The sequence below is a fragment of the Hippocampus comes genome, unplaced genomic scaffold (genome assembly GCF_001891065.2).
Source record: "Hippocampus comes isolate QL1 unplaced genomic scaffold, H_comes_QL1_v1.1 scaffold501, whole genome shotgun sequence".
NCBI lineage: Eukaryota > Metazoa > Chordata > Actinopteri > Syngnathiformes > Syngnathidae > Hippocampus > Hippocampus comes.
In genome coordinates, this window is record NW_017805779.1 from 175,825 (window position 1) to 199,167 (window position 23,343).

The window sequence follows — 23,343 nt, forward strand, 5'->3', positions numbered from 1 at the left end:
GTGAATGGTAAAAAAATAAGAAAAAAATTCTAATAGCTTTTAAAAAAAAAAACAAAGAAGACTTAATATTGCAATCATAATACAGTCATTTCTATTAACCTTATTTTGGTAGAATGCCACCATGTTGTTGTACTCTCTGGCCCATTTCTCATTGATGGTCAGCAGCTGAGGAAAAAAAGAAGCCACAAAATATTTCATTGAACCCTTTCATGCACCCTGTAACTTGATAATATGAGAAGCTATCCACTGTAGTAACAGCTGTACCTCAAAGAGTTAATGTACACATTACAATTACAATTCAGCTTAAAAATATGTTTCCTTCACAAACTATTTTTTCTTACTGAGCCACATACTGCTTCACCAGCTACACATTGTTTTGTTTTGGTTTTTTTTGCTCACCTCTCGCCGTTGCCTCTCCAGAATGAAAATCTGCGCTCGCATGCTGGCGTCCTGGCTCGAAAGAAGAAAAAATGATTCATGAGGAAAATCTACAGAACGAAGCGTTGAAAACGTGAAGCTTTACGGGACGTGATGAAATCACGTCCGCGTTTTGGACTTCCTTTTTTTTTTTTCACACTCTTGGAAGTTCTCTTTGAGATGCGTTCCGGTAAAAACAGAAAAAAAAAAGGCATCTTACATCATCAGCCCGGTTGTTGTATGACATCACACACATTTTGATGTTTGGAAACGAACTAAATATATGCAACATTTGTTTTTAAGAATATTTATAAAAGAAATATAAAATAAGATTTTATTTTAGCAATGACAAAAATTCAAGTATTATCTGACAACTGGCTAATTTTAGAATTTTTTTAATGGTCATTTTCTGTATTTTGAGGGAAAATTTGACTTTGAATGATTTTTAAAACTTTTTTTTTCCTCCATATATTTGTCCACAGTGCCCACGTGGGTCTACCATTTTTTTTTTTTTTACAAATTCCATGTTTTCGAAAACGTGTTGAAAATGGTTGCAATGGGAGTTGACTGTTGCTTTTGGAGATGCGAGGATTCTGCATGACTATTTTCTGGAAAGAAAAAAAAAGACTTTTTCGGCAATACTCAAAAATGAATTAATTTTTTTTAATCCTTAAAATATAGATATTATTATCATAAGACGAGGCCTGATTGGTGAAAAGGTTCGACGATACGTGAATTCCAATGCGTAAACTTCGTTCAAAAAGATAAATCAAACAGCTCACCATCATGTGTAGGGAGTGTAGTTGCTCACGTGCGGCTCAGAGTGCAAAGACGCCTTTTGACTTTTTATGCCGAGGATTCCCTCCGCCTCCGCCTCCGCCCAACCCTCTGTTGACCCACTTTGTGGAAAGAACGTACAGTGGGTAATAAAAGTCACTGTTACGGGACCAATCGTGACTAAGACAGAAACGCTACGCGACACGAAGAAGAAGAAAAAAAAACTCCTCCAAAGGGGTACTATCGTTTAATAAGAATCACGTTTCACCTACAAATCTACAAGGCAACCTGAACACACACACGCAATTTATAAGAATAAAATATGATTGATTTTTCAAAGGCTGCATTGCAAACGTGACGTCACACGAAGTAACGGTCGTCAACGAGCGAGTGTGTTCCTTCAACAAGTGTGTTGCCAGGGTGTTGGCTTCATTCTCATGAATGAGCCGAGTGTCTCCCCCCCCCCCCCCCCCCCCATGTGAGAACACCTTGTGCTTTTTAACCTTGGGAAAATCACACCATCTTTCACAATCTTTTGTTCTGAGACGCCGTGTGAGTCAGCGAGCCTCGTTAGTTACAGGAAGCTAGCCGGGGAGGATTCACGAAGGGGGAAACACGCAGCGACCAAGAAAAAAAAAAAAAGACGCTTGCTATATGGTGGCTTATTTAAGCAAGTGTTATTTGCCGGGTTTTACGGTATGCGGACAAGTTCCAATTTTGAGTCACGTGCCTTCGGTGTCGTACAATGTTGCGTCACAACATGCCGGGCAGCGCTGAGGAAGCGAGGCAGCGCATTCGACAGCAAGAAGTGGCAGAGAAGGTCCCCAATTGCAGTCATGGCAGCTATATGCTCCGTTTGTATGTGCTAAAGTAACAGTAGTTTGGAATTGCATAAAATTAACATCTATGCTAATTTCCACTTTGGATTCTGTGTTAGCATTAAGCTAACGGACTTTCGTGAGATGAAATGATATGATTTGGTGGAACATTTTGTTGTTTTAAATCCACAATATTTAATTTTCTTTCGGGGGGGGGGGGTTGTGTCAGTTTTAGTGAAAATTGGAAGTTATATGATAGCCACACAATTATTGATGGCCAAAAATAAATAAATAAAAGTTCTTTAAGTGACAGTGGTTTCTCCAGTGGACAGCTTCTCATGTTATTAGGTTACAGGGTGCATGAAAGGGTTAAACAATACGTTAAAAAGTGTCTTTCTATAAATTACAATATGTTTGAAGAGTGACGAATACCGCACACCCCCTAAAACACCGCCAAAGAGTTGACACACCACAACCCCCCGCTTACCGGACATGAGAACGACTTTTGGTTTTGGTTTCCAACCTGCACATTGACAGAAGCAAAATAGAAACTTGCATCTTCAGACTCTAGCTTGGGGGAAAAAAAATGATGAATGAAGGTGGAAAGAAAATTTCAAGATTGGCAATCCTTAACGTAAGAAAGAAAAAAAAATACACATTTTAAACATGTACATTCATTTAATTGTAGAGAACACAAATTCAAAATTTCTCATGACATCCAAAAATCATGAGCACCATCAAAGACACTTTAAGCTGAACTGATGTTGTAACGTCAGGTAAATTTTAGCTTCTTGTCTTCCAACGTATATTGACGGTATAAAGGCCAGTTCATACTTGCTTTGCACTTTCCTGACTTGACGTAGCATCCAATCACAGTGCGGCACGGCAGCTCCCATCTAGAACTTAAGTGGGATTCATTCAGCTGTTCTTTGCAGAGGATAAAGAATACCGTATATGACTATGAACACCGTTATCTTGTCTGTCTTTCTACATGTGTTGTGTTCAAATACTTAAAGGCCTACAAAAGAGCCACGTAGATGCTAGTCATTGCCCGTGTTAGCGTTAACCTTAAGCGAGCAGACTAAAGACTAAGCTCCGCTGTTGTCTTAAACACGCAAAGCGTAATCGTCTTTGTTTCAACCGAGCGGCAATAAACAGCTAGAAGCCTTTTTTTTTTCGAAAAATATTGACAGAAAGACAGGTAGATCGATATTTCTTTAATTACTTACAATATTTATTTATATATTTCTTCCCCAAAGAGTAACACATAGTTCAGGACAAAAATGAACGTTAACTCCGGCACATCACTTTACAGAAGATACATTTGCACCATCTAGCGTCAATGAAGGCTTATTGATTGCTTACGTTTGCAAAGAATGAGGATTTGATCAAGATTTATTGGTTGGAGGGCAGACCAAAAAGAGAAAAAAAAAAAAAACATCCGACACGGCCAAACAAGACTCTCGAACGGCAGGTCAACTGCAGCCAGAGGGTCCCCCCCACCCCCTTCAGGCGAAAGAGAGAGAGGTTAAATACGGAGGCGGAGCGCGGGCAGGGGAACATGCGGCGAGAATATATGACACTCAGGCAGAAGCAGCGGAAAAAAGCAGAAGAACGACACGGAGGAGGAGAAGAAGAAGAAGAAGAAGAAGGAGAAGACAGAGCAGAGAGGCGAGGTCAGCATGCTGGCGCTACAGAGACACTTTTTTTTTCTTTGTTTGTTTGTTTTTTAAACTCCAAAGCCCAAAGACAACAATCATATGCTGGACGTTAACACCGAAGCTAATTACAAAGCCCAACACTGACTTTAATAGAGAGAATATACGGATAGATACTGCATAGACGCGGATATACATGTAGAGGTATAAATATATAGCTATACGTGTGTGTGCATATATAGGAGGCGCTACATCACATACAATAAAAGCAGAGGCAAGGCAAACAAAGCGCATGCATGCACGTGCAAAGGGGGCCTGGCTGGATGCAGCGAACCAACGCCGTCGTTTAGCCGCTAGCCGTTAGCGTGCTCGAAAGTTTTCAATTTGGTGTCACCCATGTCCCAAAAAAAAAAATTAATAATACAGCAGAACCTCTGAAGTGCAACACAAAAAGCCCTCCAAAAGCTTCGTCGTTTGCCCAAAGATGGCACAATACGGCAGCAAAGCACTATTTTTCGAATAAGCGGGTAGCAAATCATCCAAATGAAACTCCTCTCCTCATTTCAATGTAGTTCCTCGGCAATAAGGTTGCACCAAAGCACTACTTTTATACGAGACGAGGCTTTGTCATACGTGGGGAGACACTTTATGTGTAATTTCGGAAAAGTGAACAAAAATACAGGTGTATGAATGTATGTTGACGTTGCATTTCGTAACCCCGCCCCCTCCCGAGAGAATGAGATTAATATATAATAAAACTACTCAGCCTTAGAGGATGCAAGTCACGAGCACTAAGCTTTTCCGCTACTTGCTATTACAGAGTCGAGTGGACCCGAACTACTGGCGGGATGTTCAATTTCAATGCCGTGAATATTTTGGGGTTCTGAAAAATAGACACGCCCCTCCTCCCAAAAATATGCACAAAAAAAAGCAGGGATCAGAAAAAAAAATTGTGGGTCCGCAAATAAGTTCCACAAAAAAAAAAATAAATGTATATAAAATCCATTACAGAACAGTTTTATTTAACTTTAAATCTGTCTTTCCTTTACCATTTATTTACTTTTTTTTTGTTGTTCCTAGGTTTTACCGGACTTGTTTGACTTTGGAGAATTTATGTCGACATAAACTTTTGGGGGCGTTTCACTTTGGTGATTCCGCTATCTCTAAAAAATAAATAAATAAACACATGATCAATAAACACATTGCTGTCAATTAAACATTCATGGTTACTTTTGAACACTTTTGTCACCCTCATTCAGGAACAAGTACATTGCACATCATTGGCTTGTGTATATATGTGTGTGTGTGTGTGTGTGTGTGTGACATTGCACATCATTGGCTTGTGTGTGTATGTGTGTGTGTGTGTGTGTGTGTGTGTCCGTGCGTGCGTGCGTGCGTGTGGTTGTGTTTGTGTGTAGGCTAAAGTGCACACCCACCCCCACACAAGAGACCATGTGAGGGTATCAGGTGGTAGAATGTACAGACGATACCAGCAACGTTGGACTACAGTATAAGGCAGCCAAAATACGCCACAACAGACACACAAACGTCACACGCCAGTCACGTATCGCAACAGAAAAGTGCTTCCGGCTCACAAAAGTTCACCACGAGGAATAACGCGCACCCCTTTATGAGTTACGCGCACATGTTGAAAAATACATTCAAGTTGACACACGATACTTTGGGGAGGGGAGGGGCAAAGTTTGGGGCTCGAGGGACAGTTAGGACACCTTATTTAAAAAAAATAAACTAATCATAATAATGTAATTCATATTCCCGATTTAAAAGATAAAACTGGGATTGATTCTCAATTTTAATGCTATTATTTATAATTAACCCAAGTGTAATTATTTAGCCGATTATTGACCAGGATAAATAACAGCAACTAAATCTCAAATTGTAAACTAAAAAAAATGCTAACAATACATCATTCTGTGATCAATAAAAAAAACAATTTTAATCAATATGACAAGACTGCATAATGGGCCGTACGTGTCCCAAGGACCAGACTTTGCCCACCCCTGCTCTACACTGAGGAAAAATATGAGTTACCATCACAAATAATCTCTGGTTATACGTCTTATGTACATGTATGTATACGACCCCAGCGCTATTTACACGTTACCGTCAAAAAGTGATTGTGAAGCTAATTGTGCTTTTCTTGCGACCAATCACATCTTCAGTATTGCTGTCGAATGAATCAATGAGGAACTAGTATACTAGTGGGGTTTTTTTTCGCAAACATATTAGATATATAATTATCGTAATATCTTGGGCTGAGAAGAACCGTACAAGGTTGTGGTGCCAGGAAGTAGTCTGTGCCGCAAGCGTTCATATCAATGCATTCAGTGGCTACAATATTAATTGGCACTCTGATTTTGTTTTGATCATGAATTTCAGTCCATAAATCCATGAAATTATACTTTTGTCCAAATTGTATCCGAAATCGCTTGTGTCTTGCGCCTGTAATGGGCAGCATTTTCACAGCCCCGCTTTGTTCAGCGGAGAGATCGGTGCTGTTGAACGGTTTGCGGCTGGATGGATGCAAGGCTTGAGGAGCCGACGATGAGAAGAAAGGAGCGTTAGCGCAGAGCGCCAATGCGGAGCAAACATGGCCATTCTTTGAACAACAGCACCCCCTGCGGGGTCGCTTTAATATCGCAGCCACCTGTTTTGAGTTTGAGTCCTTGCTTCTAGATTAGAATACCCTTTCTGCATTTTTTAATTTTGACCTTTTACACAATGTGTTAATATTAGCTGAATTAGCTACAATATTTCAATTCATACATTAGTGGTGAAGCTAATTGCGAGCTAAAATTCTTGCGTACGGTCACTTGAAAGATTCTGGATTTCCTCAGTTCCTAATTGGATGTCGTCATTTAAAGCAGCAAAGTTGCAAGCGGTAAATTAGTATTGCCGAATTGGTCGCAGGGAATGTGAAAGCATTTAGCATTTATGAGCTGGCTAATTCTCAAACCAATTTTATCAACTCAGAGAAATAGCATAAAAAAATAGCTGAACGTTAGCCACCGGGATTAGATATTTATATTAGCAGGGGAGGTAATTGCAAACTAAAACTCTGACATTTGTTTAAAAACCTTGATGTAATTGCTCATTCCACAAAGCAGCCAAGTCCCGATTGTTAAATTAGCATTAGTAAATTAATCATAGAGATAGCACAAACGTGAAATATGAAAGTAGTTTATCAAGCATTTTTGAGCGAGCGAGTTGTGAAACCAGTGCTACTGAATAGGGCTTCAAATTTGACCAGAGCTATAATTTTACGCAAATTTTGCGAATCGAGTACTTATTGGAAATCGTCACTTAAAGCAGTCATGCGGCAAACAAAAAATTAACATAGCAAAGTCGCCGCATTGCTAGCATGTGGTATGTAAAGGCAATTGATTATGCATTTCTGAGCTAACTAGCTGAAAACCAGCGCTACTCAGTCTTCATAGTAACCTCAAATTTGCCCAAAAAGATTTTTAGAAGCTAAAGTAGCTGAATGTCACAAGTCATAACCTGTGCGGGGAAGCCAATCGAGTCATGGTTATCAATCAGTTATTTTCGCTGCGGTAACGAAGTTGAAGTGTTTTTTTATGTTAGTTTGTAACTAGTTCTGGAACCAGTGCCTGCTAATTCTTTAGTGTTAGCCAACATGTTTAGCTCTCACATTAGCCAGGAAGCAAACTCCGTATACTTGTTTCACAACAGTGAGCCACTCGGGTCGCATTTTACATGATCACTTTTTGCCAGTTGATGTCACGGGTGCTTCATTAGCATTAGCAAATTAGCCACAGGGGCTAGCACTAGGGCGGGATCCGATGGAAGTTGATTATGCCGAGGCAAGGAAGGCTAGGTGCTTTGTTTAAAAATGACTTACAAATGCCATTTACGCTAAAGGACACAGACACTTATGGCACATCATCACATCGTCGTCATAAATGATTATAAAACAGAGTATTAATAATTGTGGACTTATTGCACATTATCACATATTAGCACAGTTTAAGTTACACCGATTCGCACGTTTTTGGTCGGGACAACACTAGCGGAAAAAGGCGGACAAGCACTTGTACAAAGCTTTGGACCACATCAGTCCACAACAAAGCTAGCATACGTAATATAGAGATATATGTATATGTACACATATTTATATATCTATACAGTGTACCCCCAGTAAACCGCAGTTCATCGTTTGCGCCCCCAGCTGTATCCCCGATTGTGAAGCAATCGCTTTTGCAGTATGCAGGCAAATCCAAATTTGTGGTACTTCAGTGTAGTACCACTTTGTGCCACATGTGGTGCAACACTGCGGTACACTGAAAGAGATGCAGTGTGATTAATGCTAATTTCCAGCAGGCCGTCTATTGTGTTTCTTATTATATGTTAGCATTAAGCTAGTGGACTTTTAATGTTGCTTTTTTTTTTTAACTTGAAACTATTTTTTTTTTTTTTAATTTTATGTCTACATTTTAAAAAGTGCGGGAGTGATGAACAATAGAAAAAAAATGTATACATCTCCATATTGCAAATGTCGACCGATCACAATTGGGTCTGGAACATGGCCGCAGTAAAGGGGCAGGGGGTTCACTGTATATAACTTGAAAATGGCAAATATAATTTTTGTTTGAGAGGAAATAAAATGGAGCAAGTTACATTGAGGATGGTCAATTGCAGCCAGTTCTTTTATAGATCCTGACCCAGACGCTCGATTTCTTCGATGAGGAAGTCGATGTCCTCGAAGGTGGCGGCTGGATTGGAGATGACCATGCGGAAGAAGTTGACCTTGTCGCCCTGCGGCTGGTAGCTCACCATGGTGGTCCCGTACTCCATCATACGCGCCTTAATCACAGGCGCCACCTGGAAAAGCAAACGGTCACCGTTCCAAACAAGTACGCTACGTTAGCATTAGCAAATTAGCCATAGGTCTTTACACAAGGGTGAGTACTGTTACGATATTGTAGCTTTACTAGACAGTGGTTAACTTTCCCACCAATAATTCATTTTTAAATGACTCAAAGAGACAATTAAGTAAGACAAAAGTGCCCAAAATCAATCAATAATAAGTTTGCTAACAACGTAGCATCTTCCTGATGTCTGAATTGCCAATGATTAGGCTCCAAATGCCGACTCCCTCACACTCTGACCTTGATATGTATACCATTTTACATTATTTAGACAATTATTTCTGACTCGCTACGCGACTTGTGTTCTCCACTTCAATCACCTTGTGCAAGCGTTTCTTCTTCTCTTCTTTGTCGTCCATGTAGCGCATGCCGGGCGGCAAATACCAGAAGCAAACGTTGGTGTGTTGAGGCTGCACGCAAATCAAACAAACACATGTCTCAAAATCAAATGACTCCAATCAAACACGATGGGATCAGAAAGAAATAAAACATAATTATTATTTGAATGAAATGCAAATGAGTGCCTGGCGGGTGTCCGGAGGCATCTTATGAGATGGCCCTCTCGTCATATCTTGGCACTCTTTTGTTCTCCTCGTGGTCAGTGGAGCGTATTTGTGACACTGCGGCATTCATATGCAGATGAGCAATTAATTGTGCTTTTGTTACACATAATGGCGGCGGGAGGTCGGAGACGCCCAAATTGCCTTTTCAGCTAAAGCCAGAGGACACGCATGAGAAACCACCAGATCCCGACATTTGTCCGTTTTACATTTCATACAGAACACGTGACACACTTCTCTCAAAGCGCCCACAAATTTCTTTCAGTGCGCCATCAGAATCACAGATGGCGCTATTTCACCCATTACTTTCCAATGTAAAAACAATAAAAAGACAGTAACCCATCATTTCCAGCAGAGGGTACTATTTTTTCTCTTTCCGATTTTACAAAGTGCGACTGTTCTTTTCTTCCCTCTATGTTTTTAAGATTTAATACAGCGCACATGTAAGATGATACAAGCGAATATAACCAGAGTAATATATAATATAATACTTTCGGTGGTGTGGCTGGTCTATTCCATTTTTGTAGTTTTTGTTATTGGCCTAAGGATGAATTCTGCCAAGCAACAAGAGGCAAACCTGATGAAAAGTGAACATTTTCAGAACACGACAGGAACCTTTCAATGCTAACATGCTAATCAAATGATCAAAAAAACTTGTACATACTTTTCCGTCGAAGACCATCTGGTAGCCTTCCCTGTCCTTGATTTTGTTGTACAGATACTCGGATAGCTCCAGACATTTGTCGATCTGCGCCTCAAACCCGATGGTGCCCTGTGAAACGTGGTCATGTATTTTCCCACGATGCATTGCTCTTCAAAGGTCCGTCGTGTGCGGTCGGTCGGTCAGTCGGTCCTCACCTTGGCTCTCCACATGAGCCACAGCTTGAAGATGTCCACGTGGCGTCCGCACTGCAGCGCCTTGTCTCCGGTGTCGTAGGACAGGTCGTATTGCTTGTCTTGCTGGAACAGGTAGCAGGCGTGCATCTGGTTGCAGTTCTGCATCAGGCCCTATGGGCGGGGCCACAAGAGGAGAGGGGGAGGGGCTTCGTCAGTTGTGCGATGCCATGAAGTCTAAATATTTTGTTTTGGGACTTAAGTTTCACCGTAAAATTTGAAAGCAAATATTTAAAAATACGTACGTGAATACTTTTGCCACCTCTGTGTTTAGTTCAGAGTCCGAAAATATCGTACGAAATTTACTAAACTTACCTCCTCGCGCACCAGCAGGGCAGAACACTGCAGCGGCACCGACATCATCTTGTGTGGGTTCCAAGTCACCGAATTGGCTCTGTGGTAACAACCGATATTATGTTAGCATCGAAAATGTGTCATGGTTGCCTGGACTCGAGTCACATGACTTGACTCAAGTCTCCCATTTCAGGACTCCCTGATGACAAACGTGACTTACTCCCAACTCTGCCGCTTGCACCAACCATGTCAGGTCATATGCAGATTTTTGTTGATTAGTATTGTGAAAGGGCCTGAATTCAGTGATCATTTTGGAAACAAACTTGCCTTTCGACACCATCCAGCTTCCACCGGTGTCTCCGGGACATGAGCAGACTTCCTCCCCACGCACCCTGACGTGACAAAAACACACAATTAAAAAGCACGTTTATTTATTCATTTATTTATTTTGGTGGTCCAGTTACAACTCAATTTAGTTGTTCATTTTTGTGTGTAATTCTTCCATCTGTCTGTAGTTGGTGACATACGATTGTGTTCAACGCTAAATTTGAAAAAAGAAGAGTGAACAGCCAAATTCTTGCAGGAGAGAATCAAAAGGGGATATTGAACGTTTCAATCCTCTATCATCCTGTGTGTTACGCCGACAGAAGGCAAACGGCTGTCAGTTTCTTTTTTGAAATCTACATCTGTAGGCATGATTATGTATACCTGATTTGTAAAAACGATAAATACAGTGAAAAGATAGAGGGATTGGATGGAAGTTTTGCTCAATTCCCAGGAAAATGTCTTCGAGACTGTTTGTAAATTTATCGAAAATATTCTTTGCAACGCCTGATTGAGATGTTGCTGTCCAGACTAACTCATCTATCGGGGGGTGAAAGAAGAAGATGAGAAGGAGGAGGGGGTCACTAATGGCCATTGAGAGAGGGCAGGAGATGATTTATAACCGGCGTTCACATTTGTGTGTGTGTGTGTGTGTGTGTGTGTGTGTGTGTGTGTGTGTGCGTAGCTGTGAAGTAGGTCACAGCAAAGCCGTCGCACACATTTGTCACACTCAACAGTGAGCACTTTATTCCCGATGACGAACGAGCAGACGACTCACGTCCACATGCATCCAGATGTTGTACTTCCTACAAATGTCAGAAATGGCAATGAGCGGGTCGAAGGCGCCGTACACCGTCGTGCCCGCCGTGGCGCTCACGAAAAATGGCACGAAACCCTGCGAGGAATTCAGACATCGGGCGATCAGATAAAGTTCGGTTTGACAGCGTCATCGACGGGCATTGGAAGGGGCGCGTCACCTTCTGTTTGGCCTCCAGGATTCGCCGCTCGAGGTCTGCGGGGATCAATTTGCCACTGGGGAAAAAATGTGGTTGTTTTAAATACACAACATAAATTGGGAGTGGTACAAAAAAGCTTGAAGCTTTTTTTTTTTTTTTTTTTTTAAGCGTAAAGGTATCCATGATGCCGAACAAAATGAGTGCGTTACCTTTGGTCGGCCTTGATGCAGATGACGCTCTCGGTGCCGATCCCAAGAGCTGCTGCTCCCTTCTTGATGGAGAAATGACTCTGTGGAACATGAAAAGAAGGAAGATGACATCAGTGACGTATACCATGTCACAGTATTAACATTCTAGTAGGCATGGCTTGAAAACATGAGCGATTTCTAGTCATAATAATATTTTTTTAAAAAGTTACATGTTCGGAGGTAAAGGCCACCAGCCGGGGAACGGATGACATTCCTTTCTCCTTGACTTCAGGGAACATCTTGAAACGGGCCAGAAGCATGGCGTACATGTTGGAAATGGCTCCACCTGAAGGACATATGAAGAACTGCAAATGATGACTTGTCAGCATTGAAAATAAACTAAAATGTTACGCACACCACGACAAGGCAAACGAAAATATATTGACGTAATTTTAACGTTCTGTCACATCACATATTGAAACAAATTATATAATATATATGTCAATTTTTTTTTCCCCTCTTCTTTACGAAAATGGCGAGAAGTCCGGTGCGCGTGCGCGCGTGCTCGTGCGTGCGCACCGGGCGAGAAGATGCCGTCGCCGCGGCCCTCGTGCCAGCCGATGATCTCGCGCATTTTCTTGAGCGTCACGTACTCCAGCAGGACGAAGACCGGAGCCACCTCGTACGTGAACCTGCGTGGTGACATCATAAGCAACGCAAGCACGTCACACTCCCCCCCCGAATCTGGCGGTCACTTCATTAGGCACACAACCCAATGCACCCAACACCACGAGAGCGGCACCAAACGTCGACGAAGGCTCACTTTATCGTTATTATTATTAGCATTTTTATTATTATTATAATAGAGTCCAAATATTAGAAACAGTTCTCAGTTCAGTTTTGGTGTGTGAGACTTAATACAATGTTTTAATTGCAAGTGTCCCGAATAAAGTGTCGAATTAATTGACAACCACTTCTTTTTATGAATGTAAAAATATTGTGGCCCTCTACACAGCTAAGAATAATTTAACCTGAACGAAAAATTGATTACACCAGAAAGAAGAATAATGATTTGATTTAAAAAAACGTACCAAAAAATAAAGCAGCAACCGTGTAATGTCGCCACAGTAATAAAAATGCATTTCGACGTATTTCAGTGAGTGACGGTTGACATTTCTATCCATAAAGCGGCCATAAAAAGTACATTTTCACTCATGTCCATATGTCTAAACTAGAGGCTCTAATTAATTGCCCACAGCCTTTTTTTTTAGGTCACTGTTGGACAAGCGGCACGAAGCTTTATCAGCCCCAAAGCAGACACACACTAAATGGAGCCGCTGGATTTAATTTCACAGCCAATTTTCTCCCTCCCTTGTTCCCATGGGGATGCAAGGAGGGAGGAAGCGGGCACAAAATAGAAAAAGAGAGCGTGAGTGAGTGAGTGAGGGGTGGGGGGCTAATTCCCTCCTTATTGTTCATTTGACACGAAAAGGGGCAAGAGAAGCATTCGCACGTGTGCATGTCGAACCGGAAATGCAATGGATGATGATGATGATGATGATGATGATGATGGGAGGCGGCAAGAACTTACATGTTGGTATTGGCGGTGGACGTCAGCCAATCAGCAGCCAGGCCCACCATGTCCAAGCCAGTGGACAGCTGGTTGAAGTACCTGGGGTGGGCTGAATGGGGGTGGGGGGTGAAATAATGACATTTTTTCACACGAATGGTCACATCTTAACTAAGGTGTGGAATTAAACGATTAAAAATGTCAATTCATAATGGTAAAAAAAAAAAGATGCTTCATTCTAATCAAATTCTACATTGCGGTTTTTGCAGTAGCAGCATCAAAACAAACATTTTCTCCAAGATTATGAAAAAAACGTTGATTCTGCAAATACTCATATTTTACACATAAACAGCAAAGATAAACAAAAAAAAACATTCAGTAAATGGTGAGTAATAACAAAAGAAAATGATGATTTGACGTGGAGCACCACAAGGCACAAAGCTTGTTACCTATTTGCTTGTATAGGCACAGTTCCTTTCAAAATGGACAGAACAATAGAATAAAAGAATAGACACACCCATCTATCGATTCAATGTGGACGAATCTTTTTTGTGGATTTGCGTGGAAATTAATGGCATTTATTTTCAGTTTCTTTAATTCAGATGGAATTACATCTTCACGACAAATCATATACTTGGAGCCACAACGCAGTAAATTAAGGGACGTATTGTATTTTTATTTATACCCTCTGCTGAAAATGCATTTTTTCTTTTTTTTTGGGGGGGGGCGGCATGGAGATAATGCACACAAAAATCAATTGTGTGCGTGTTTTATTTCGTTGATATGCATTTTACAAAATGGATCTGCGACGGTGTAATCTGCCGATCATTATCTTTGCGGCAGAGGAAGGAGGAGGAGGCCCCATTTTATATTTCATTCGGAAAAAAAAAGAAAACAAACACTTCCCGTTTTTTTCCCTCACATCAAATAATTTGTTTTGGGCGTTTGCTACTCATTTTTTGCCATCGACTCGCACATATGAAGCAACCATGCAAGGCAGACGCCCCTCCCCCCCGCCACCCCCACCGCTTTATGCTCACCTGTCTTGATGGCGTACTTGAGGGTGGCGCGGCAGCTGATCAAGATGTCGTCCAGCGTGCTGGGCTCGTGCTGCAACTCCCAGTTGTTCATCTGCAGCAGCTCGCTGGGGTAGTGGAAGTCGATCACTTTGGTGTCGCGATCGAACGACTCCACGATGTAGGCCAGCAAGATGTCCACCACCTCCTGCAAGAAGCTCAGAGTCTTGGCGTCGCCGTCCATGGCCGGGAGGAGGTCTGGGGAACAAAAAACGGGAGGGCTTTTTTTTTTTACGTCTCTATCATTTTTGCGAGGTTAGCCTATTGTGATTATTATTATTTTTTTTTGTTGCAGCAAATCCCCAAAAGATATCAAGGTGACCTCTGCAGCATCAACGATCGCTTTCAGGGTGTGTTTCGTTTTTCACACGCTAAAATAAACAATTTAAATCACAAATGCCATGCATTTCAGTGCAAGGTCGATTACATAACCGGCCTGTGATTATTTTACAATAAAAAAATGCAAGAAAAAGAGGCTTAAAAAATCAGCAATCGTGCTTATTTGAGAAAAATTTAGTAGCCACATAGTCGCCGTTGATTTTTTTTTTTTTTTTTTTGCAGTGTGTGTATATGTGGTGCACCTGTTGAGTAAAGGTCGGAGAAGCCTTGCACGGCGGCTTTAGTGCAGTTGCAGTCTTTGGTGCATCCGCAGCTGCCCTCTGCCGCGTGAGGTTGCTGCTTGGCGGCTGGGGGATCGGCTGCACCTTTGTCTCCCTCGTTCACGTTCAGGAGCGCTCCAAAAGAAACGGCACAATTCAATTCAAGAAATAAAATTAAAAAAAAAAGCTTTTCACCCCTAAAAAAATAATCATCGTAAAATTACCACATAATTTGGATCCCAGCCCTCCGGAGAGTTTCTGGGCCGCTGCCTGGCACCAAGCCCGGGCTGCAAGAGACAATTCATTGCATGCAACTTTTAAGAAATACACCCAAAACGTCACGCGACTTCACGTGAAGCAAGATGATTTTTTTTATGAATAAAAAAAGGTGATGCAAGGCCTGCGTGCGAGAATGCAAGATGTACTCACGCGTGTTGGGGCTCCGGCTGCCCGAATTGTCCCCGGCACCGAGGGACCAGAAACCCGGGGACGCCATGGCTCAGGAGCACGGCGAGTGTGGCGTCCTGGTTGTACTCGACGTCGTCGGACGCGCGCACATCCAAGCACACGCGGGGGGGAAACAAAAAAAAGAAGGGGGGCGGGGGGCAATTACGACGACGCGCGGTTACAGAATGTAAATTCTCTCACATACATTCCCTGGAAATTGTGTTGTCCAGGTGAAAAAAAAAAAGTGTCCTTTACATCCCTTAGAAAAAAAAGCAAGTGGATTACAAAGCAGCGTGTGGGTGTGGGGGTGCAGGAATGACATCCAATCTCACGTCACCCGAAAAAAAAAAAAAAAAAGGAAAAAAATAAACCTAAATCGTGGCGCATTCACTTGCGAGTCATGCCGAGCTGCGTGGCGTCGTGACTCGCACACAAACACCAACGCGGCTGCTCCACTTCAGCCTCCAAATGAGCACCGAATGCCAACCGAGACGTCTGCCCGGGAGGGCGTCTCATAGGGCGGCTGCGAGCGGAGCCTGCCCCCGCCCACCCCTTCCGGAGCTGGGGGACAAGAGAGAGGACAGAAGGAGGATCTCTCTCTCTCTCTCTCTCTCTCTCTCTCTCTCTGTCTGCAGCGTCACAGCTCGTTACTCCAAAAGTATCTCATACTCGTTACTTGAATGCTTGTACTTATGGTAATTTTTTCAAGCGCTGACTGCAGAGGAATCACAAAATGAAATGCTGAAAGCAAAGCATTGGGAAACCTTTATCCTGTTAAATGCAAGACAAAGTTCATGAAAATTGGGAGACAAATGTCTGTGATGTTTGTGGTGTATTTTTTAATATTTCCTTTGTTGGTTTCTTTTCAGAATACATAGGTTGCACAATCTGGTTTAAAAAATATTACACAAACAAGCCCCCCCCCCAAAAAAAATATTATCTATCTCTCGCTCTCTATATATATTTCCACTCTAAAATCTAAGTAATTCAAGCAGGTGGAGAAACCCAAGGCTCACAACTTGATCCCCATTAGTTTTACTCTATTTAAACATTGTCAAAAATAGACTTTAAAACGTAAATTTTATGCTTCATGTTTTTTAATCATTGTATTTTTTTGTACCAGTGAAAATTATGTCAGATTTTAGTCATTAAAAATGTTTCCAACAAACAATAGCTCAGAGTTGGGTGTGGGAAAGGTAACTACTGCAAAATGGAGAAATGTGAGCACTGATTATGTATGAATAAACTGGTGAATAAAAACAAAAATCACTAAATTGCATGGCGGAAATCATGGTGTAGTATTGGTTAGCATGTCTGCCTGAGGGTTCGGAAAATTCATGCAGGTACAGCTTTTCTTTGGGTACTTTCATGTCCTCCCACATTTCAGAAACATGCATGTTCGCTTTCTTGAAGATGGTAAATTTTCACTCTGGTGTGAATGTTTGTCATCTGGAGCGCCCCAAGGCGCACAACTTGGTCCCTAGTAGTTTGTCTCTACATTACATTTACATATTGCCCATAATTGAAAATTTAAAGGGTGCATCTGCTGGAATATATTCAAAAGTTGATGTGCCATATGTCCCTTTTTGATTGAGTAGATATTTTAGGTTGTGTGCAGAATTAAGCTTTTTTGTTTTTGTTCATATAAACCAACTGAAAAAAAAACTGAAAATAAAGACACTAAATTCCAAGGCTTTTATTTACAGGCATTTTTTTTTAAAGTAAAGCTTATTTATTATTCACAGATGTGGTCATCTTGTCTAAAAAGCTCTCATAGGTCAGTTTTGTTTTAGTGCAAATTTATGATAAGAAACCATTTCTTGTCATTGTCACCATTGATTATTTAAAAAAAAAAAGGGAAAAAAAAATTTTAGTCCTTTGCTCGGTACTGTCTGATGAGTCTTCGTCTCTGCGAGGTCTTCCTCAGCAGGTGCCTGAAGTCGTAGGGGTTATCGTCGGTGCGACTGCTGGCAGACAGCATTCTGGCAACGGAGCGACTGTGGACGACGCAAAAAAAATATACACATTGCACACTTGCAGTATGGGGGAGAAACAGTTAAAAAAAAAAAAAAAGCAAACACTTCATAGACGTGAGGAGAGCTGCGGGCGTCCTCGCTACGACGAATCTCCCGTAATTAGCTTGGCTTTAAATCTCCACCTAAACGCTCGCAGCCAGACGACGGCACGGAACGCGGTGCGCCATCTGCGCTCTCATTTGAGAGCGCGGCCTCGGGGTTGTTGTTTCTTTTTAAGTAGACTCCCTGGATAAACAAGTTAATTTGTTTCAAGTGTTTTTTTGTTTTTTTTTATGACAGAAGATGTGTATGGGCAGAAGCTACGAGTGATGAAATGTTTGGGGGGTGGGGAGGGGGGTTCACGCGCTTTGTTACGGTGATTACCAAACTTTACAGGGCTCAGTATAATAGTGACCTGCCACCCCTCTTTGCAGTATTGCTGATTTTGAAGCAATCATTTTTTTAAAAATAGGCTCTTATACCACTTTAGAGTAGCACCCCTTTGATGCAGTACCACGGAGTGCCACAATATGTCAGGCAGCACACAGCTTTCATGGAAGAGCATTGAATTGTTTTGTCTGTCACTAAACGCCACTGGCATAGATAGATGAACGAAGACACCTTTTGTTTTTGGCAGGTTTGGCCTCTGGCTTGGATTCTTCTGGCTGTCTGGTCTCGGCAGGTTCTGGCTTGGTCTCCACGGGGTGTCTCTGGTCCTCGGAAACCCTGCACTGGAGACTGCTTTTGGACGACGTTTCCTCGGAAGCAATGGCGGGCATAGACTTGCTGGTGGGCAAAGCCTGGTAGTAGTGCTGGTCCACATCCACAAGCTTACCCGGACTACGAGGACGGACGAGCAAGAGTCAAGGCCAAAAAGTTTGTGTTGATGTTCAGTTCGTACGTAAGTGATCTGCACTATAAAAATTGTGCTGGCTGCAGAGAAAGATTCCAAAATTTCTTTCTGGAGTTCCACAGGGCTGTGTTTTAAGTCCCCTCGTCACCACTATTCGCCCACATTCCTTTTTATAAAACATACACCGAGGATTCAGAGGCGATGAGATTCATCGGTTTGATTTATTTTGGGCACGCACACACGACATGACCATCTATTGACTCCTCCCACTTCAGTCAAAGTCTCTTGATGGCCTCTCTTCCTTCCTAATGGCGCGTGTAAAATGTTCCCATCCATCGCATGATTACGAACCTTGAGCCCTTTTCGTGTTCACTCGGTTGTATAATGTGAACCCGTGCTCACATAGTGCCTTCTCTCAGCACCTTCACGTCCTGCAAAGGCGGCCAGCCACATTTTATATTTCGTATCATAAAACGTCACTGAACATGTCCGGCGTGTGGACGCCACATAAGACGACGCTCGTAAAAATTGGACATGGCGTGTCGTTAAGTCCGCCATGAGGCGTCACTGCGCGTCGGCGGTTAAGAGGATGTTAAATGCACTTACTCCTCTTTCCTCGGCTTGCGTTTGTCATCCTGGACGGAGCGCTGCGGGGAAGAGCGAACACGTCGGCCATCATCATCTTCAGTGTAAACATGCTCTCTTGGCTCAGTTAGTTCAATGTAAACCTTTTTTCAGTTCGCACCATAAAGCTACCGGAAGTGGAGGAATTGCAGTGGTGCTCAGCTACACCGCGAAAAGGATGAAAGGAATGCGCCGCCGTTTCTACCCCCAACATTTTTTAATATGAGAATATCTTTCAGGCCACTCACGTGAATCAACGTGTAGTAGGTGGAGTCCTCGGGAGTGTTGAGAGTCTTTGGCTGCAGGGTGCGGCGGGGGGGCCGCGACAGTCTCTTGTCGGCTGAAAGAGTGGGAAACGACGACGTTTGACCAGAAGCCATCATACAGAGAGAAACCTCTCATCTATGAATATACATAACTTTGTGTAACGTTCTCGTGCGGAAAGCTGTGAGGCCGGCGTGCTAACCAGTCGTCCCACCGCGCCGCAGTTTGAGGCAAAGTTGATTAATTCCGGCCGAGCGGCTCACCCAACAGTTGACCCGGCTGCGACCTTTGTCCCATTGAGCTGACCTCCATCCGCACGGGCAGTTTAACCTCAGGCCTTGACAACGCTTTGAATTTTCCAATAGCAGCCCTATATCCCATACTTTTACTTTCAGACATTTCAGAGCGCGTACTTTAAAAGTTTTCAACCAAGTATAGAAGGTGAATTTGTAATTCTACTTTTCGCACTATTTTTTATCTGTACTTCTACTTTATTACAGAGTACGAGTACTTTAGCCACCGGCAAGGTTTTGGAGCATCTGGAGAACCATTTCACGATGATTGATAATTTTTGTCGGCCGGCAACACTCTTGCGCTCGTACAAATACATCACGTTGACCTTCCCGCGCTACTTCTTATTAATCACGTTCGCACGAGAGCGAACGGGTGAATAAAAAAACTAGCCAGAGCAAGAAGAGTGAGTGGAAAGTTTACAATATCATTGAAAAGGTCATTTGGTATTGGCACAAACAATTCTACGCTTCCGCCAATTAATTCCCCGCCGCAATTGTCACACAACGCGATTAAGCTTTGACGACCTTTCCCGTGAGGAGCATTGCGACCGACGTGTTTATTGCACGATGATGATGATGATGGAGTTAATGATTACGGGCATGAATATGAACCCGGGGAAATAAAGCGCGGAAGTTTACAGGAGACCTGGGGCCATGTGTTCCGCGCAGGAAAAGTCAGTAAAGGGCAAGTAGATGTGATGACGTCATATGTTACAAAGCAGTCCGATTTTTCATGTGTTGCTGGATGTTTTGTTTGTATGTGTTGCTGGTTCGTGTGTATTAAAATAGCATTTGTATTGCTGTAACAGAAGCCCATCTACTGTTTCGCATTTATGTGTTGTTAGCATTAAGCTAGCATACTTTGGTCAGACAAAATATGGTGTTTGTCGGTGTTGAATTATAATTACACGGTGTTAAATTATTTTTCGTTGTATGCTCTGTTGTTTGTGTTGCTGCTCTGTGTGTATTAAAATAGCATTTGTATTATTGCTGTAAACCGAAGCCCAGCTACTGTTTCGCATTATATGTTGTTAGCATTAAGCTAGCAAAACTTTGGTCAAACCAAATATGTTGTTTGTCGGTGTTTAATTATAATTACACAGTGTTCAATTATTTTTCATTGTATGCTGTGTTGTTGCTTTGTGTGTTTTACGGTAGCACTTTATGAGTCCATATGCTAATCTCCATGAGCTTGTCTATGTGTTGCTGCTTTGTGTGTTTTACGGTAGCACTATGAGTCCATATGCTAATCTCCATGAGCTTGTCTATGCTGTTCCGCAGTGTATGTTAGCATTAAACTAGCTAACTTTCATTTGATAAAATGATATGGTTTGGTTGAATTTGTTGGTGTTTAAATATACAATGTTAAATTGTCTTTTGTTGTATAAGTTGTGTTTGAATAGCACAGCTTGAGGAAGTAAATATTAATGTCCGTGTGATTGCCAGCTGATGATTCCTCCAAAAAAACATCCTGAAATATCGCTGCACTATCAAATCTAATTGAAATGTGAAAATCATTCCCAAACACGTCAGCCCTCCATGATTATTTCCCATTATAATTTGAAAAGAGAGTGACAGATGAGCCAACGGCATCATTAGCATCCCGTGAGCATCCGCGGTGAACTTTGCATTTGCTGCCTGTCGCCGCTCACCTTCCCAAAAAGTAATTACTTATTTTTGATGACACGTCGGATAGAGAAGCGCTTCCTGCCTGGCCACTTGACTTTCACCAGCTACCCGATCTAATCAAGCCTCGCGGGAACGGCCGCGCAGATAACATCGTGTTCCTTGCCGCAAAAGGCGGAAATAAAAGCTCAAGCTTGCGGAGTCAAAATATCCCCGACTGTTCCTGGATTGTGGGCGCAACCGAAATATTTGCAAATCAAATCCCGACATCTAAAAACGACTCAGACGCATCTCACTGAAAGATGGATGAGCTCGAAAAGGGGGGGGGGGAGCATGTGCTGTTTTGACAAATGAAGGACTGAAAATAAGAGTTGTCCAATATTTCAAAATCAGTTCAATTTATGACTTTTTCGGCCCTTTCGAAGGCCGCTTTGATCAAATGTAAGACTTTACAATAAAAGAATGACCAGAACATCGGAATAACATCTTATTCTATTTAACACAAGAATCCTGTGACATCATTCTTGATCTTAAACACAATAACAAATGTGTCAATCTCTTACGTGATTTGTACATCGGGGAAGCAAAGCCATTGATTGGTTTCTCCTTGACAAACATGCCGTTCCTCTCCGGGTTTGATTGATGGGCCTGGATAATCTCCGTCAATTTCTGCTGCAGGGCCACAAAGTGGTGAGAAGTCTTGGCGATCTGCGGAGGACGTAGAGCAGTTGTGTGAGTGAGCTGGGGAATGAATGAACGGTGGGGAGAACTCACATGCACCTTATCAGGTGTAATAATCAAGGATAATCATACTCACGTCAACATAGTTCGCTATTTGATACTTTGGGAAATCAAGCGCCAAGTGTGTGTTTGTAAGTGACCTGTTTGGAGAAGGTCTCCAGCTGCTGGGCTTCCTCCTGCGCCGCCTGCTTGCTGGCCTTCGTCTTCTTGCGTTGCTTATAGCCTCGGAAATGACTCTGGATCTTTAACGCGGCCTCTTCCTCCCGCCATTTCTCAGCGTCACATTCCAACACTCTCCTTAAACTTCTTCCTCTCCTTGTAGCCTCGGAAGTTGGTCTGCAGGACCACGGCAGCCTTGGCTTCCTCGTCTTCAGTTCGGGTATCGGCGCTTGAAGCTGGACGAATGTCGTCGGCGATGCTCTGGTCCGGTTCAGGCGGCTTCTCCTGATCGGCGTTCGGAGCGTTCTCTTTTTTCACCTTCTCAAAGGCTTCTCTGAAAACGAAGAGGTCCAACTTAATATTGTGGACAAAGGAGCAGTTTGCCTCTCCTACCGTTTCCTTTTGAAGTTCTTCCTGTCTCTGTGGCCTCTGTAGTGCGCCTGAATCTTGCTTGCCGCTCTGTGCTTCTCCTCCACCAACTCCTTGAACTTCTTCTTGGCAAGATACCCCCTGCAGACTGACAACAGCGACGCCAACAGGTGGCCACTTCGATGTTGTCTTCGTCGTCCGGCACCTGCGTGTGATCGCTGTCTCCGTTCTCCTCCGCTTCATACGTATCTTCATCCTCCTCCTCGGGGCTCTTGGCACCTTCCGCTTCTTCTTGGCCACGTTCGGCTTCCGGCGGTGACACGGGTGGCAGCTGCAGCTCGGATCCGGCCATGGTCTTCTTTCTCTCCTTAAACTTCTTCCTCTCCTTGTAGCCTCGGAAGTTGGTCTGCAGGACCACGGCAGCCTTGGCTTCCTCGTCTTCAGTTCGGGTTTCGGCGCTTGAAGCTGGACGAATGTCCTCGGCGATGCTCTGGTCCGGTTCAGGCGACTTCTCCTGATCGGCGTTCGGACCGTTCTCTCCTTTCACCTTCTCCAAGGCTTGTCTGAAAACGAAGAGGTCCAACTTAATATTGTTGACGAAGGAGCAGTTTGCCTGTCCTACCGTTTCCTTTTGAAGTTCTTCCTGTCTCTGTGGCCTCTGTAGTGCGCCTGAATCTTGCTTGCCGCTCTGTGCTTCTCCTCCACCAACTCCTTGAACTTCTTCTTGGCAAGATACCCCCTGCAGACTGACAACAGCGACGCCAACAGGTGTCATTCGAAAACAAACCGCACTTTCTTCCATCCCATTCCGAGCGGCTCTCACCAGCTTGAAACCGGACGACAAAGGCTTCCAGCTTCTTGTTCTTGTCGTCGGAGACCCTCTTCCGCACTTGATAGCCTCTGTAAGCTGG

General features: G+C 42.9%; 2 protein-coding genes and 2 long non-coding RNA genes across 4 annotated transcripts in view; 1 reads left to right on the forward strand and 3 right to left on the reverse strand.

Annotated features, from left to right (window-relative positions):
• Positions 1 to 66: 66 nt before the first annotated feature.
• Positions 67 to 1,299, reverse strand: LOC109524691 (uncharacterized). Its single transcript, XR_002169998.1, has 3 exons — positions 1,200 to 1,299; positions 400 to 450; positions 67 to 165 (listed from the first exon to the last, which is right to left on the reverse strand). It is a non-coding gene; the product is annotated as an uncharacterized LOC109524691 (long non-coding RNA).
• Positions 1,300 to 4,712: 3,413 nt separating this feature from the next.
• LOC109524692 (uncharacterized) lies at positions 4,713 to 5,630 on the forward strand. Its single transcript, XR_002169999.1, has 2 exons — positions 4,713 to 4,985; positions 5,089 to 5,630. It is a non-coding gene; the product is annotated as an uncharacterized LOC109524692 (long non-coding RNA).
• A 1,632-nt stretch (positions 5,631 to 7,262) lies between these two features.
• gad2 (glutamate decarboxylase 2) lies at positions 7,263 to 15,537 on the reverse strand. The gene is made up of 16 exons (XM_019884793.1): positions 15,471 to 15,537; positions 15,266 to 15,328; positions 15,024 to 15,176; positions 14,407 to 14,640; positions 13,388 to 13,478; positions 12,376 to 12,488; positions 12,027 to 12,142; positions 11,818 to 11,897; positions 11,630 to 11,684; positions 11,431 to 11,547; positions 10,656 to 10,720; positions 10,350 to 10,428; positions 9,999 to 10,148; positions 9,805 to 9,912; positions 8,901 to 8,990; positions 7,263 to 8,533 (listed from the first exon to the last, which is right to left on the reverse strand). Exons 1-16 carry the CDS (start codon positions 15,535 to 15,537, stop codon positions 8,360 to 8,362), a joined length of 1,755 nt encoding a protein of 584 aa, XP_019740352.1. The 3' UTR covers positions 7,263 to 8,359.
• Positions 15,538 to 16,455: 918 nt separating this feature from the next.
• LOC109524731 (myosin-IIIa-like) overlaps positions 16,456 to 23,343 on the reverse strand; it is a 31,004-nt gene continuing 24,116 nt past the window's right edge. Inside the window, 12 exon segments of the mRNA XM_019884792.1 lie at positions 16,456 to 17,485; positions 18,125 to 18,343; positions 18,963 to 19,003; positions 19,229 to 19,320; positions 21,727 to 21,871; positions 22,045 to 22,201; positions 22,203 to 22,397; positions 22,457 to 22,601; positions 22,604 to 22,995; positions 23,055 to 23,178; positions 23,256 to 23,339; positions 23,342 to 23,343. The exon segment at positions 23,342 to 23,343 is cut by the window's right edge and continues 155 nt beyond it. Of these exon segments, the coding sequence (XP_019740351.1) occupies positions 17,359 to 17,485; positions 18,125 to 18,343; positions 18,963 to 19,003; positions 19,229 to 19,320; positions 21,727 to 21,871; positions 22,045 to 22,201; positions 22,203 to 22,397; positions 22,457 to 22,601; positions 22,604 to 22,995; positions 23,055 to 23,178; positions 23,256 to 23,339; positions 23,342 to 23,343 (1,723 nt within the window). The 3' untranslated portion in view covers positions 16,456 to 17,358.